General features: G+C 36.2%; 1 protein-coding gene across 1 annotated transcript; it reads left to right on the top strand.

Annotated features, from left to right (window-relative positions):
• Nucleotides 1-5364: 5364 nt before the first annotated feature.
• Nucleotides 5365-14677, top strand: fndc7a (fibronectin type III domain containing 7a; the record flags this gene model as incomplete). The annotated part of the gene is made up of 12 exons (XM_079434991.1): nt 5365-5424; nt 6223-6505; nt 7882-8139; nt 9213-9470; nt 10649-10903; nt 10996-11250; nt 11341-11598; nt 12706-12957; nt 13050-13304; nt 14045-14305; nt 14407-14436; nt 14646-14677. The coding sequence occupies 12 exons, from the start codon at nt 5365-5367 to the stop codon at nt 14675-14677; spliced, it is 2457 nt and encodes an 818-aa protein (XP_079291117.1).
• Nucleotides 14678-16979: the final 2302 nt, after the last annotated feature.

Below are 16979 nucleotides of genomic sequence, written 5' to 3'. Positions count from 1 at the left end.
TGTGAAAAGGGAAAAACATCCAGTATGCGGCAGTCCTGTGGGCGAAAATGCCTTGTTGATGCTAGAGGTCAGAGGAGAATGGGCCGACTGATTCAAGCTGATAGAAGAGCAACTTTGACTGAAATAACCACTCGTTACAACCGAGGTATGCAGCAAAGCATTTGTGAAGCCAAAACACGCACAACCTTGAGGTGGATGGGCTACAACAGCAGAAGACCCCACCGGGTACCACTCATCTCCACTACAAATAGGAAAAAGAGGCTACAATTTGCACGAGCTCACCAAAATTGGACGGTTGAAGACTGGAAAAATGTTGCCTGGTCTGATGAGTCTCGATTTCTGTTGAGACATTCAGATGGTAGAGTCAGAATTTGGCGTAAACAGAATGAGAACATGGATCCATCATGCCTTGTTACCACTGTGCAGGCTGGTGGTGGTGGTGTAATGGTGTGGGGGATGTTTTCTTGGCACACTTTAGGCCCCTTAGTGCCAATTGGGCATCGTTTAAATGCCACGGCCTACCTGAGCATTGTTTCTGACCATGTCCATCCCTTTATGACCACCATGTACCCATCCTCTGATGGCTACTTCCAGCAGGATAATGCACCATGTCACAAAGCTCGAATCATTTCAAATTGGTTTCTTGAACATGACAATGAGTTCACTGTACTAAAATGGCCCCCACAGTCACCAGATCTCAACCCAATAGAGCATCTTTGGGATGTGGTGGAACGGGAGCTTCGTGCCCTGGATGTGCATCCCACAAATCTCCATCAACTGCAAGACGCTATCCTATCAATATGGGCCAACATTTCTAAATAATGCTTTCAGCACCTTGTTGAATCAATGCCACGTAGAATTAAGGCAGATCTGAAGGCGAAAGGGGGTCAAACACAGTATTAGTATGGTGTTCCTAATAATCCTTTAGGTGAGTGTATATATATATATATATATATATATATATATATATATATATGTTTAAGTTTCACATTTGCTTTAATTGTTGTAAGCATACTACTTTTAATAATATAATTATATTACATTTCTCCACAATGGAGACAGCATCACGTGTGATTCTTGTATAATGCCACTTTCAGCGTATCACTGGGAGTTACACTGTAAACAATCTCCTATAGCAATTTCAGTGTAAAATACAGTAACTTTAGAGACACTTAAAATGAAAGGTCAAAAGCACATATCAGATGTCCTTCTCCCATGACTCCTATGAATATGCTACAACTCTGATGTTCCGTTCTCTATAGAAAACCCAACAATGCTGAGGCAAACGCAACCTATCAGTGACCCAGATAAGTGTGATTTACAGGGTGGGATTTTGAATTGTCTACCCCCAGTTCCCGCTCCCAAACAAAATAAAAAAGATATGCTATAACAAAGTTAATGCAAATTAAAAATGCATTTTGGTGTTTTTAAACACTTCTGACCTAAAATACACCATAGTAACACACTTCCTGTTTGCTCTGACCTGTTTCATTCTGGTTAAACAAAAATATTCATGTGGCACCATGATACTGTAGCTGCTGAACCTGAATCTCATTATCAGATCTGGCTTACAAGTGCCAGCGTGTCTGTTTCATTCATACTGAGGTTTTGAGTATGATACATTCAAAGTGATGCCTTTTCAATTATTTAAAGGGGTCATATGATGCGATTTCAAGTTTTCCTTTCTTTTTGGAGTGTTACAAGCTGTTTGTGCAAAGATGAGATCCCTAAAGTTGCAAAGCCTAAAGTCTCAAACCCAAAGAGATATTCTTTATAAAAGTTAAGCCTCATCCACGCACTTCTAAAACGGCTCATTCAAACACGCCCCCACATGTCTACGTCATGATGTGGAAATATTTGCGTAAAGCCGCCCAAATGTTCACGCAAAGAAAGAAGGCGTGGTTTCAGTAACCGCAGTAGTGTTGATGCAGCCATGATAGGGAGACGCTGTGCGTTTCTATGCGAAAGCAAAAGCACTTTATTTGGCCTTCCGAAAGTAGATGCAATTAGGAATCATTGGTTAAGATTTGGGTTGTGCACAACAGCACAACCCAAATGTTCGAATTTGTGCAACGCTTTTTATGGACGACAGTTTCGTGAACCTAGAAGAGTACAAGGCTATTTCTAAAAAAAAAAAAGGGTCAATTCCAACTTTGCTATGACAATCTGGTGCTTCTGAATCAGTGACTGTAAGTATGTTTTGTTATTAGTTCAATTATTTGCTACTGACTGTTCAAATGCAGAGTTTTGCGCGTAACGCGTCGTGTGTTTGTGTGTGTACGTCACTTTCCCACCACGCACTGTCCCTCACCGTCATTTAGATTTTTTTTAATAGTAATAAAAATCATTTAGTTCAGTTAGAGAACAGACACTACAATTAAAACTGAACGCGGCTGCTCAATCCAGCACACAGAACGAACGACAGTCGCGCATCCCAGATCAGATTTAATTTATCACGTGAGGAGAGCGAGTCGAGCTGACTGACAAGAAGAGTGAGGTGAGACGGACAAGACCATGGCAGAAGAGTTTCAAAACTAAACGGAAAAGCGCCTGTTTTAAAAATATTTTGGATTTTGAAAAGCTTCTTGACCTGCCATTTATCTAAGGTGATATTGGAAGTTTTTTTTAACATTTGTTTCTCATTTATTTGGTTCCACAGTATTTGCTGATTTTTATTTGATTTAAACTATGATTTTTCATCAAGGTGTATGCAGTCCTTGCCTCCAAACTTTCTTAATCGTTTTGCTAATAAACGTTCTACGTTTTATAATTATTTGTTCCTCAGTCTTTAATGATTTTCAGTTTTGTATACCTATTTAAAATTTGTAAGTTATTTGTTATTTTATATTAGGCATATAGCATGGTGTATTTTTATTTGTTTTGTTAATAAAAGTTATATGTTGCATTTTGTTGTTGCTTGTATTGAATTCAAGCATGTGATGCCGAATTGCCGCTAATTTAAAAGTGAAAGTAAAATGCGCAAGGTGCTTTTACAAGCTAGGCTATTTAAAAGCAGAGGAAAGTGAGGGAAAGCGTGAAAACTCAGGCAACCTAAAAACAAACTGTTTTTGAATTTGAAAGTTAAAGTAAATCGCGCACGGAGCTTTTACAATCTATTTAAAACTGAAGCAAAGCGAGGAAAAGAGGGAAAACTCAATCAACCCCCCCACTACGGTGATACCGGTATTGTCACACGTCGATTAACCGGTGGGAAAATTTCCTCACCATCACAACCCTAGTGTGAGGGGAACAGGGTCACATCACAGCAGAGTGTACAGCCCGTCAGAAATCGTGTTAACCGTGGCTTGTGTACTGCAAATACTTACGAGCATCATCAATGTGTCTGTCACGCGACTCTATTCCCCTTTCGGGCTTGAACTGATAAAACTAACTTGAAAGCTGAAGCTCTCAATTATGGTAAGGAGCTTTACATTTCCAACGCCTGCTTGTGGTGTTCGGCCTATCACAATGCACTGGGTCCGTTGGCCAATCAGAGCAGGTTGCGCTTGTTGGAAGGAAGGGCTTTGTAGAAAACGACGTTTGAGAGAGGAACAGAGGCATAGAGGAACTACAATAATGTAGTTTTTTGAACATTAAAGCATGTCAACATATTCTGTTACACCAAATACACAAAATAATGATCTTTAAAATAGCATCATATGACCCCTTTAAATAAAATTAAATAAAAACAGTAAAAACTGGAATATTGTGAAAAGAGTTTTCTCTTTGATTTAAAAAAAATGCAATTTATTCCTGTGAATTCCTTTACTCCAGTCTTCAGTGTCACGATATCCTTCAGAAGTCATTCTAATAAGCTGATTTGCTGCCCAAGAAACAGTTCTTATTATTATCAATGTTTTGTGCGCCTTAATATTTTAATGAAAACTGATAAAATATTTTTTTTTTTTAGGATTCTTTCATTAATAGAAAGTTCGAAAGAATGGCATTTATCCTTTGTTACACTATAAATGTATTTCCTGGCACTTTTAATCAATTTAATGAATATTTGGGGAATAAAAGTAGCAATATCTTCCAAAAACAAAGATAAAAACTTTGAAAGGTAGTGTAATACTACAAAAGTCCAGTCAACTGAGGGATTCAAGTGAATTCTCTAAGCACTGGCCAGTTTTGGTCATTTTTCATGATACATCAGGCATATTGATGGCTGTATACATAACATACATGACTGATGTATGTCACAACAGCCCTAAGCTCAGGCAACCTAAACCAGTGTTAATTTGTAGTGCTATACAACTTGAATTGAAACTGTTCCTAGTTTGGTTTTGAAATTCTTAAATGTCCCCAAAAAAGGAAAAATAAGCTCTGTAAGATATATACTAAAGCATGTCATGTTACACTGACATTAATGAACCACAGATTTATGGCTTTTACATTTCCTCTGGTCATTCAGCTACATGGATCTTTTGACACTGATATTACACGTACACATTTCATCTGCGTCTCTCACAATAATCTGTTCTTTAAGCAAAACTTTTGCTTAGATCTCCTGCTTCTCTCATGTTCCTCTTTACAAAAAATGACCCCAATAATCTCACGCATGTCTAGCATTAATATCACCAACTGTTTTCAGACTTGGTAAGACATCAAACCTGGAATCAAAAGTCTGAATTTTCATAATGAACTCATTAAGTTCTTCAAAGATCTACTTATCTAAGCTTTCCATTCATAGCTCTTTTTCTCCTATAGACTACTACAATTTTAGGTGAAACATCTGGGAAAAAGTACTAAAACAAAAGTACTAAAACATATTTAAAGATTACTAGTGCGTGTTTGACAAAATACTATTTTAGTCTACTTCAAAACTACATGTTTAATCCAGTGCGTTACTTGATTTTCTTTAGCAATATATGAGTGACAATTGTTTCTAGTGTATAAAATAGCAACCGTTCAACAAAACAAATGGGTTGTCATACAAGTATGCACTATCAGATTTGTAGTACACTTTCTCAATTCATAATATGAATTAATACCTAAGTATTATTAAGTTAATATAAGTTTATATTTACAATAGAACATTCAATATCTGGTGTATTTGACAGACAATAGAACAAACAATCCTGAGCAGCCCATTCTCTGGTAGAGTGGATCTTTTTGTCTATCCTCAAGTGTATTGATGGCTACCTGTGCCGTCCTTCAGCGCTGATAGGTCCAGTCTTCCTCTGTGACAGAGGGAGGGGGTACATGTGAATGCTCAGTACTCCCAGAACAATAAAATACCTGTTGGACGGTAATAGAGAGAAGAAGAAAAAAACTTAAGCCTCAGCCATTACCTTGCAGAAATAGAGTCAAATCAGAAGAAGGAAGTGAGCCTTAAAGGTAGCTGATAAGCACCAAATTTGAGGCATGGAGTCGAAATATTTACATCTTTCTAATATTGTCTTATTGATTATTACTGTGGCACAGGTAAGAATTATTTTTTTCTTATGCATGCGATAAGTTTAATGCGATAATGCTGGAAGAGTGTTTAAACGTGTATTGGGAGTCTTAATAAACAGTATTGTAAAAACAGATTATTTGTAATGCATAAACAATAGTCCTTTTTATTATACTACTGTCATATTTTGCACTTGTACACACTTTCAAGTCAGATAGGAGGAAAAATAGCTCTGGATAGGAAATCTATGCTGAGTGATGCTCAAATAAGCTTCCTTGGCCACTATTGGCACATAATACCATATGACAGAATAATAGTTTGCCCTGAAATAAGTAAAGAATGGTTTATTTTAAAGGTAATTTGTTGTATTTCTGCTCTTAATTTACAGATATGCAAAGCACATGGTAGGAGATCTTTAATATTTGTCATATTTGGGTCATTCTGTGAAATGGGTGCATTTTGTCTTTCATGTAAAAACTGTAAAAGATTACTTCAACACATACTTGACATAAACTTGTACTATATGTTATAAATATTATGAATTTTTTGTTAGTTTTCTCTCCCACTTTTTGGTCTGTTTACAAGTTTTTCTAGTTACAATTAAAATTAAATATGAAATAAAAGCTAAATTAGTTTTAAATCTGACTAATTTTGTTAACATTGCAGTGGTGTAAGATCTGTTATAATAAATCTGTTGTTATATATAAAAAAATAAAAATAAATAAAAAAATCATCCTTTCAGGGCATCCTTTTCAGTTTAAAGACTTGGAATGACCCGGTTGTGTTTTCATATTGTAGTATTATAACAGCATTATGATTATTATGCAATCCTAACCGCTTCTCTGTCTGCAGACATCACATTATCCGTGTTTACCGTCACCTCCAAAAGTATGACGGTCCGCTGGAGCGGACACACCGGCGCAAGCTCGTACAAAATCACCGCCACGCCGAGAAACTCCCCAGAGCCGTCGGTTTTCGCGCAGTTCAGCGGCAGCACGGTGATGGGCTCCGTCAACTCATTATCCCCGAACACTGTGTACCGGATGCGGGTCGAAGCCATGGACAACGCGGTGAACGTGCTCAGCAGCGCCGAAACCGAGGAGACGACAGGTAGACGGACATTTGGAGCATTGGACAAGCTGCCATGATTAATTACAAAAGAAAAAGTAAATAAAGTGAATTTAATAGTAATAATTTTAGTATTAATTTATTAGAAACATTTTTATTTATTTCATTTAATGGTTAAATGGTAACGATATTATGTAATAAATATTAATTATATGCATTAATTCATATGTATTTTATTAACGTTACTTTATTGAAATAAACCATTAACAAATACCGTTGAACTGCAGTCTTGATTAAATATTTATTCATTTATCTACAGGATTTAACATTGTATTCAAGAGATTGTGGGAACCAAAAAAAAAAAAACCTTTGAGCCACAGACTTTTATGGAAGCATATAGGTAGCAAAATTAATTTTGATATGTTCTCAGAATTGCAAAAGTCATAATTGTTATAAATAAACTCGCAATTCTGAGAAAAATTTTGAGTTTTTATATCTCGCAGTTCTGACTTTATTTCTCAGAATTGTGAGTTTATATCACGCAATTCTGAGAAAAAAAAGTCAGAATTGTGAAATAAAAAGTCACAATTACCGTTTTTATTTTTTATTCAGTGGCAGAAACGGGCTTCCATATATAATGCATCGCATGTCCCCGAGCACCTAAGCGTTGCAGGTGCGTCGCACATCTCACTCTGCATGCCGAGTGTTGCACGTAATTCTACACTTATTTACCACCTTACATTATATTTTATTCCTCTCTTTTAATCCGTAACATAGCGCGTGTTCCATGGCACCGAAACGTTCACACTGCATTTTGCTACAATTATCACGTGGTATCATGATGAAAATGCAATCTCAAGTGTCCTACCCATAAGTCTAAATGCATTCACGAAAAATGGCATTTAAATGATAATTTTGCTACAGTTTTTGCTTGGACATGTTAAACATATCTAATCAATTTCATTTTAATTTCGCAACTTATAAAGCATTAAAATATGTTTTTTAACTAGTGTAAAAAATGGCAAATGTAAATTATGTAATTTAATTTTCATTTTCATTTTGCACTAAACGTTGCACATATGTATGGGAAAATGTAAATTTAAATAAAGAAATACATAGCCATTTTACATATTGCATTCAGATTTTTTCAACATGAATTTTGCTACCCATATGCTTCCATAGACTTTACGAAGGGCACTTTATAATCTATATATTTATGCATTTATTTGTATGTGTTTATAGAAAGTATATAATTATTATTATTTAAAAAACAGTGCTTTTATCTACCATCATCACAAAATTAATAATTGATTAATTTTCTAGAAATGTAGCTATTGGTTATTTATTTATTGTAATTTAATGTATTATTATTGTTGTTGTTGTTATTATTATTATGTTCTTGTATTGTGTGCCATCAGCTCCTGAGGTTCCCCTCATATACCAGGCTTACTCCAAAAACAGTGACAGCATCACAGTGGAGTTCGGTGTGGTGTCTGGTGCCACCAGCTACATCATCCGGGCAGAAAATGAGGATGGGTTCTTCTCTGAAAGCCTGGTAAACACTTCCCCCGGGACAGTGGTCGGTCTGCTGCCTTACACCCAATACACCCTCAGCGTGATGTCCGTCAACACTGGGGGAAGGAGTCAGCCTTCTCTAACTGTGAATGCTAGGACAGGTAAAATGACTAATTAAAACACCTTCTGCTTGATTTAAACATGCCTTTCGCTTAATACTTTGGCTATTTTATACTTCTTTCTTTCTTTGTTTTCAAAAAAGGGTAACATCCCTGCTGTTTGTGACAGAAAAAAGATGGTTTACCATGGTTTAGGTGGTCTTCAACTGGTTACCTGTCCAACTAGCTGGTCAGCCAACCTGAGCAATGGAAACTTAAGCTCTATTCCCTGTTTGGTTGACAATGAGTTGGTATTTAAAACCTGTAACAATAACACAGTATTGTTAACTCCAGCTATTGTGTAGAGTTGGGACCTCTGGCTCCACCAACTGTTGACGTTAACTGCACCAGCTGGACTTTATACCCAAAACTGAGTGAAAAGATAAAACCATGAGAACTAGGCTGTTGCTTCTCCCCAAGGAACGGCTTTGACGTAACATAAGAGGGATGGGTTTCATAAAGTTTCATTTATAACAGAACTTGCACTCTATCTCATTTCACCCTACAGATACGCTGCAGGTTATTTCCATCTCAAGATCCAATATCTGTCCCTATCAGACATTTATACTAGTATAATTTTAAAACTAATCATAGTATATCTGCAGATGAGCACTGGCACATCTCACAACAAATAATATTTTTAGTGTAGTATGTTAGTGTATTAAGTCCACCCCAAAAATAAAAATGCTATCATTATTTAATCATTGTCATGTTATTCTAAATATGCATGATGTTATTTCTTCTGTGGAACACAAAAGAAGACATTTTCAAGAATGCTGGTAACCAAATGGTTCCCAAATGGTCCACAGAAGAAAGAAACTCATACAGGTTTGGAATGAAATGAGGGTGTGTAAATGATTACAGAATTTTCATATTTGGGTACACATCCATTTAATTTAGATAGGATTTTTTTTTTCAGTTGTAGTGATCAAAACTCACCACTAGGGACAGTAACTGTTGAGTCTTTGTCTGTGATTATATGCACTTGGTGTTTCGTCAACATGTTCTATTCCTTCTGTATTTCATTACGCTAATAAAATTAAGTTATTAAATTATAATTTTTTCTCTGTTTGTAGTGTTGGTAGCCCCAGATCTGATTTCCAGTTCCCCCAGCAGTGACATTATTGTGATAGAGTGGAATCCAGTGGACCACGCTGTGCTGTACAGCCTGCTCATAACCATAGAGGGCTCAGACACACAGGTCAGATTCAACACGACTGAGACCAATGTGACCTACACTGACCTTCAGCCTGGCACCACCTACAGCATCAAGGTCAATGCCTGGGATCCAGATGGTAACCAAGGAGATGACATCACTGTCTCCCAAATCACACGTAAGGGCTCACTTGTTTCTAGTACTTTAAACAGAATGTGTTCACACAATGCATTTCCCAGTAAATCCCTTGGCTCTTTTAATTGAAAGAGACGGGACCCAGTGTCCCACAACCAAAATGTTCAGCCTTACAAATTCCGTGAACGGTTTTGCCTGACACTGTGTACTAGATAATCTGTTCATAATTTTGTAAAATGTAAATACAATTATGAATCAAACCTTAAAGAGCTAGTCCACCCAAAATGAAAATTCTGTTATCATTTTCTCACGTCTTTCCAAATCTGTTTGACTTCCTTTCTTCTGTGGAACGCAAAAGAAGATATAATTTAGAAGAATTTTGGTAACCAGGTTTGGGTCCCATTGCCTTCACAGTATTTTTTGTCCAAACTATGGAAGCCAATTGGACCCAAAATGTCTTCTTTCAAAATATCATCTTTTGTGTTCCACAGAAGAAAGGAAGTCCTAAAACATTTTGCCACATGTCTGCCAATGGCTGGTTACTTGAGAAGATTTAACATCCAAAAATATTTTTACCATCCATGAAACGTTATGTGCATTGTTTCATTAAAAAATATGCAGACAAAATTGGGGAAACACATCTAATTGCAATTTATTATTAGTAATATTATTAATAATACAATACTAATATTTACAGTTGTTTTTCTTTTCTTTGCTGGGCAGAAATCTATAGGGAAACTTCAGTTTTGTTGACAACAGATATATAAACCATTCTTATTACAAACTTTGGAAAACGTTTGGTGCATGTTGCATTTTGAAATGCACTTAAACGCACAGCACTTGAAGAGATGACGTTCATGGAGCAGAATTTACTGCTAACCGCTCCGAGACAATGTTATCATGAGCAACTCGTGTGGAAATCTCATAGCACTTCACTATGAAAGAAACACAAGATTATCTAATCATATGATTAATGCAGTCTTTGTGATTTGATAGTCGTGATAAACCACATTGCATTCTCAGGTATTGTTAGAATTAGTAAAAAAAAGAGTATCAGTCCAACTGGCGAGTAACACTGTTTCATATACTCATATATTTTTACTCACATTTGCTGCTTGTTGAGTGTTAATTTTAGGCCCTGAATACATGTTTAGAACAAGGGGGAGTATATGATGACAGAATTTAAATTCCTCTCTCTTTCTGTCCCATTGTCCTCTACAGGTCCTCCTGTCCCGGGAGAGGTGCAGGTTCAGTTGACGCCGGGTCGCTCTATTGATATGGCGGTGTATTGGCAGGTAGTCCGTGGTGCCGACGGGTACACTGCTGTGAGCTCAACGGGCCAAAACTGCAGCTCCTCCTTAGGCACATACTGCATAATCAGTCCCCTCAGCTGCAGCCAGAACCACACCATCACCGTCACAGCAGAGAACGAGGCCGGACCCAGTGAACCTTCTGCTCCACAGGACCTTCTCACCTGTAGATTTTACTCACACACACATACAAAACCACACATACGCATTAATAAAGACTTGTGCAGTTCTTTGTTGACTTCTTTAAATCATTTTCAGTCCCATGTCCTCCTGAGCTGGTTTGGATTGAGGAGCCGACCACAGGGAACTGTTCCGTCACGTGGTCTGAGGTTCAGTGGGTAGATTACTATATTGCCTATGTGAAGAGAGATGATGGCTTAGAGGAAAACTGCAACACCACTGGCACGACCTGCTATTTCCAGTGCATATGTGGATACACGTACCTCTCAACTGTGTTCGCTTACAACCTGGCTGGGAGCAGTCCACCGGGTCAAATAGTCAACTATACTACAAGTTTGTATTTCATGCACATAAATTTACATTTATTTATTTAACAGAAACAATTTTGCACGAAATATGATATGCATCTCTCTCTGTTCTCAGTTCCCTGCTGTCCAGACGATTTGTCAGTGTCTCTGATTTCCACCGAGACTCTAGAGATCTCTTGGTCTTCAGTTCGAGGAGCTGAGCTATACGAGACGATTGCTGCAGACGGAAGCGAATGGATCCACTGCAATGACACGGCTCCTGTGTGTGCGCTGTCTGATCTCACCTGTGACAGCCTGTATAGCGTGGTGGTGCGGCCCTGCAGTGAAACACAAGGATGCAATAAGACCTGTAGTGCACATACACGCCGGACAGGTACATTTGAACCCACAAGATACTGCAATATGCCGCATACAAAAAGTACCATGATGGTACCATGTTTTGTTTTATATTTACAATAGTAGTACCATGGTATTTTTTAAAGTACTGTGAATACAATGTAACAATTATTGAAACTGAAATTGTATAAATACAATTTCATATACAAATACCAATGGTCTAATAATAATTGTGATAATAATAAAATAATAATAATGATAAATAAAATAATAATAACGTTGTTGTTGTTATTAATTATAATGATTATTATTATTAAGTATTATTATTATTATTTTGCATTGACATGATACTCAAAGTACTTCTGAAATAATGTTATAATTATTAAATATGTATAATTATTTATATATTACATATATAATATTATTATTATGAATATGAATGATATTTATATAAATATTAATATGTTTTTACATAGTACCTTTAAAAGCTTCGCAATGCACTTATAAAACAAATATATAAAAAATAAATAAGTACCATGTATGTTCCAAGTACCATGGAATACCATGTTTTGTATTTTTGAAGTACTTTAACTAATATGTACATACAATATAAACAACAATTAACAACAACAATAATTGTTGTTATCATTATTATTGTTAAGATATATTTTATATACTATATATAATAACATATATGTTAACATATATTATGTATGATGCTTAAAGTACTTCCAGAAATACCATGTCATAATAATAGTAGTGTAATAATATTACATTTTATTATGATTAATATTAAAAAATGCATGATTTATATAAATATTCATAAGGTAGCTTCTCAATGCACTTTATATATGAAAACAAAATGACAAAAACAAGATATGAAATAAAAAAAATCATTAAGCATATTTAAAAATAAAAATAATTATTTATTAAACAAAATTAACATGGGTAGAAAAAATTAAATGTTTAATAAAACAAAACACAAAATCAAAATGGTAAAGGATTTCCTAAAATAATTAGAATAACAGTAGTTTCATTACCATAGTATATTTCAAAGTACTATAGCATTGCTATACTATATGATCTTATCGCTGTAACATGGTATCAGTTTTTATTAAATTGAGCTTATTTCTCTTTCTCTCAGCTCCCTGTGCCCCTGTGATACTCAACGTGACTCAGGTGAACTCTTCCACGGTGGAGGTGTTCTGGATGGCTACAAACACAGAGGCTAACTACACTGTGATCGCCATGGGTCTCTCCCACATGCTCACCTGCTCATCCAGTGGCACTTCCTGCTACATCAGTGTGTCCTGTGGATCCACATATGATGTCAGCGCCACCGCCACCACCACAGCTGGACAGAGTCTTCCCAGCTACTCCATTCCCCTGGAAACAGGTGCAGTTATGAAGATAGAAAACATCCGGAAATAGATAATTAGTGGTTGACAATGGCCAAGTGATATATAAATGTCCCCTTTCTCTTTCCAGGACCCTGTTGTCCAGAAACTCTGAGTGTTGAACAGGTGACCCAGTCTATGACGAATGTCACATGGTCAGCTGCCACAGGGGCACGGTCTTATGTCACCTCTTTGACATCACCCAGAGGTCAAGCCAGATGTCACACCATGGACACCCACTGCCTGCTGGGATGCATCACATGTGGCACCAGCTACAATGTGTCGCTGGAGGCCTTCAGCATTACTGGACATAAATCAGAGTGCAGTTACCACGGTTTCTCTGCAAGTGAGTAAAGTAGCTTTTTCATGGCATCACTACAGATTAGACACTAACATATTTAACCACATAACTCGTTACTATCTATCTATCTATCTATCTATCTATCTATCTATCTATCTATCTATCTATCTATCTATCTATCTATCTATCTATCTATCTAAATAATACAAATATAAAAAAATACTAATAAAGAAAAAAAATTGAAATTATTAAAAAACTAACAAAATTATTCACTACAGATTCAGCACTTGCAAACATTTGACTGGTTAATAGTCATTTACTCTAGCAATTCAACCTGATGTTCTTCTATCGATTTATACTTTAAGCTTGTGCTCTTTCTTTAAAATAATAATAATAATAATTGTTATTAATATTATTACATTTATATAAACAAAGACAACAAAAACAATATTTGAGAGTAAAAATTATATTTTTATAATATAATAATTGAAAATAAAAAATGAAATGATTAATAAAACGAAACAGTCTGATTGAGAAATAAAAATCTAATATATGACTGTGACATTTGTCTAATAACTTAAAAATGAATGAAATGAATGAAAATGACAGTTTAAAATAAAGAAACAAGCAAAATGCCTGTGTAAATCAGGTGTAAAACCATTTTTTGCATAGATTCAGTATAACAATACTTAAGAATGGTTTTAAGAATGATTTACGCAAAAATGTGAATAAACTAATGAAAAATAGAAATGCTATCTCATTTTAATATCTGTAACCTCTCTCAGGTGCATGTTGTCCATCCAGCGTGAGACTATACCGGATGAATAACAACACTCTTCGGGTGAACTGGCGCTCTTCTCCCGGCCTGTACAACTACACAGCCGACCTGCACGGTACCAGATCCAACTACACCTGCAGTGCCACAAATGCGGCTCATGGATGTGACATCTCTGAGATCCTGTGTGGGGAAGTGTACACCGTCGTGGTCGCTCCCTTAACACAAGAGGGTTCAAAGGTCAAGTACTGCCCCAGAAGACTCTACTCCGGTACAAAATGATGTTATAATTATAAATTAAACAAGAAAAAAATATGAATAAAACATCACATTTTAATCTTGTAAAATGACGTTTCTTTACTTTTTTTTAAGTTTCCTGTTCTGGAAACACGGTGGGAATGGGTGTGTATTCTTATTGAAACTCATCTTCAATCATACATTTTTAAATATTTATATTATATATTAATATAATATTATGTAATTTGAATATTATATAGTACTATTTTTTTTAAATATACACATCAAAAAATAGACATTTAGAAATGACAAGCTCTTCCAAGCACATTCCTTATGACTCCGTGCTATATAACTGCTTTTCTGTGCGTCTGCAGTGATCTATCGAGGCCGGAGGAGTGTGGACTAAAACCTTTTTGTGAGTAATTGCACATAAATTATGACTGAATGTTTACATTTACTGTCATCACACACAGATGCAGAGTCTCATGGGACAGATTTACCCAGGGCATCCGAAACTGGAGGCCTTTGTGTCCACCATAAGATAAAGCGTATCATGTCAACATGTGGACATGTTTATTGCTGTACTGCCTGTGACAATAAAATATGACACTTGTGCTCTTGGGACTCCAGATGTGCATCTCAGTCAAAATGTCTTCAGATATGATAAATGATAAAGTGTCTTGTTACTTGTCTTAAAACATTTAGGAATAAAAATAAATCTTATAGAGTCTCTCTAAATATCCCCTGGAAAAAAATCTAATTATATTTTAAAATAAATCCTACTTAAGACATTATTTTCATGACAATTAAGCACTTTGCCTATGTACAATTATTTATATTTTATATACAGTGCCCTCCAAAAGTATTGGAACAGTGAAGACAAAATTGCTCTGTTGGCTGTGGAGTCAAGACATTTACAAATATGATTAAAAGATGAATATGAGACAAAACTACAGAATGTCACATTTTATTATTGGGTGATTCAACTCATAGATGTTTTTCCAGCTAAGAAGTTCAGCACTTTTAGAGTTTCATCCCTCTATCTGATGTGAGCATAAGTATTGGAACAGTTGCCTCACAGGTCTTTCTAAGTGATCAGCTGTGTCCTGTTGCATTAATTCTTCAGATATTAAAAGCAGGGAATGTGTCTCATCAGTTATATCCATTACTTCTGTATTCTGAATCTTGCATTCGATGATGACACACACAAATCAGGATGAAGACGAGGGAGCTGACTTTGGGAGAAAAGCAAGTGATTTGGATGCTGAAAGAAAAGAGGAAGTCAATTAGAGCTCTAGCAAAAACAAAGGGCATGGAGAAATCAAGAGTTTGGAAACCACCAGCAACCAACAACGACCTGATCGGCTGAGAAAACAACAGTAGTTGATGACAGACAAATCATAAAAGCTGTGAAAATGGACCATAAAAGACGTGTCTGTAAAATCACCAACAACTTCCAGAAAGCTGGGGTGATGCTCTGATAATCTACTGTCCTCAGGAGACTTTGACACAGAGTTACAGATGCTACACAGCAAGATGCAAACCTCTGACCAGCACCAAAAATAGAAAGGCAAGATTAGAGTTTGCAAAAAAGCACAAAGGTGAGCCAGAAGAGTTTTGGAATTGTGTTTATGGACCTCTTTATCTAAGTGATGGGAAAGCAAAAATGTGGAGAAAAAAGGGAACTGCAATGATCCCAAGCATTGTGCCTCATCTGTAAAGCATGGTGGAGGTGGTGTCATGGCATGGGCATGCATGGCTGCCTCTGGAACAGGCCCTCTCAGCTTTACTGGTGACTTAATGTATGATGATAGTAGCAGAACGAATTTGGAAGGGTACAAAACCATCTTGCCTACCAATATTAGAAAGAAATATATAAAGAACATGCCACCAGATTCATTGGTAAGTGCTTCATATTGCATCAGGATAATGACCCAAAACACCCTGCAGTTCAGTCAAGGAATTTATAAGGGCAAAGAAATGGAAAGTCGTAGATTGCCCAAGTCAATCTCCAGATTTAAATCCGATTGAACATGAATTTCACCAGCTGAAGAGGAGAGTAAAGGCATAAAATCCCCAAAACAAGCAACAATTGGAATTGGCTGCATTAAAGGCTGGGAAAAGCATTTCAAAGGATGAGACCAAGAGTCTGGTGATGACTATGGGTCACAGACTCACTGCTGTGTGCAGACTCACTGCTGTGCAAATAAATAATAGCTTTTCATCTTTTATATCTGCCTTATGTTCAACTGACCCAATACGTATGCTCACATCAATGAGTGGGATGAACTCTAAAAGTGCTTTTCTTTTTATTTGGTAAAACATGAATGTGTTGAAACGGCTAATAAGAAAATGTGACATTCTGTAGTTTTGTCTCATATTCATCTTTTAATCATATTTGCAAATGTCTTGACTCCACAAGCAATTTTGTCTTTACTGTTCCAATACTTATGGAGGGCATTGTATATACACACTCACACATGTACAGTATCTCACAGAAGTGAGTACACCCCTCGCATTTTTGTAAATATTTTATTATATATTTTCATGTGACAACACTGAAGAAATTACATTTTGCTACAATGTAAAGTAGTGAGTGTACAGCTTGTATAACAGTGTAAATTTGCTGTCCCCTCAAAATAACTCAACACACAGCCATTAATGACTAAACCGCTGGCCACAAAAGTGAGTACACCCCTAAGTGAAAA

The sequence above is a fragment of the Barbus barbus genome, assembly GCF_936440315.1.
Source record: "Barbus barbus genome assembly, chromosome: 15".
NCBI classification, from domain to species: Eukaryota; Metazoa; Chordata; class Actinopteri; order Cypriniformes; family Cyprinidae; genus Barbus; species Barbus barbus.
This window is presented reverse-complemented; position numbering and strand designations above follow the sequence as displayed.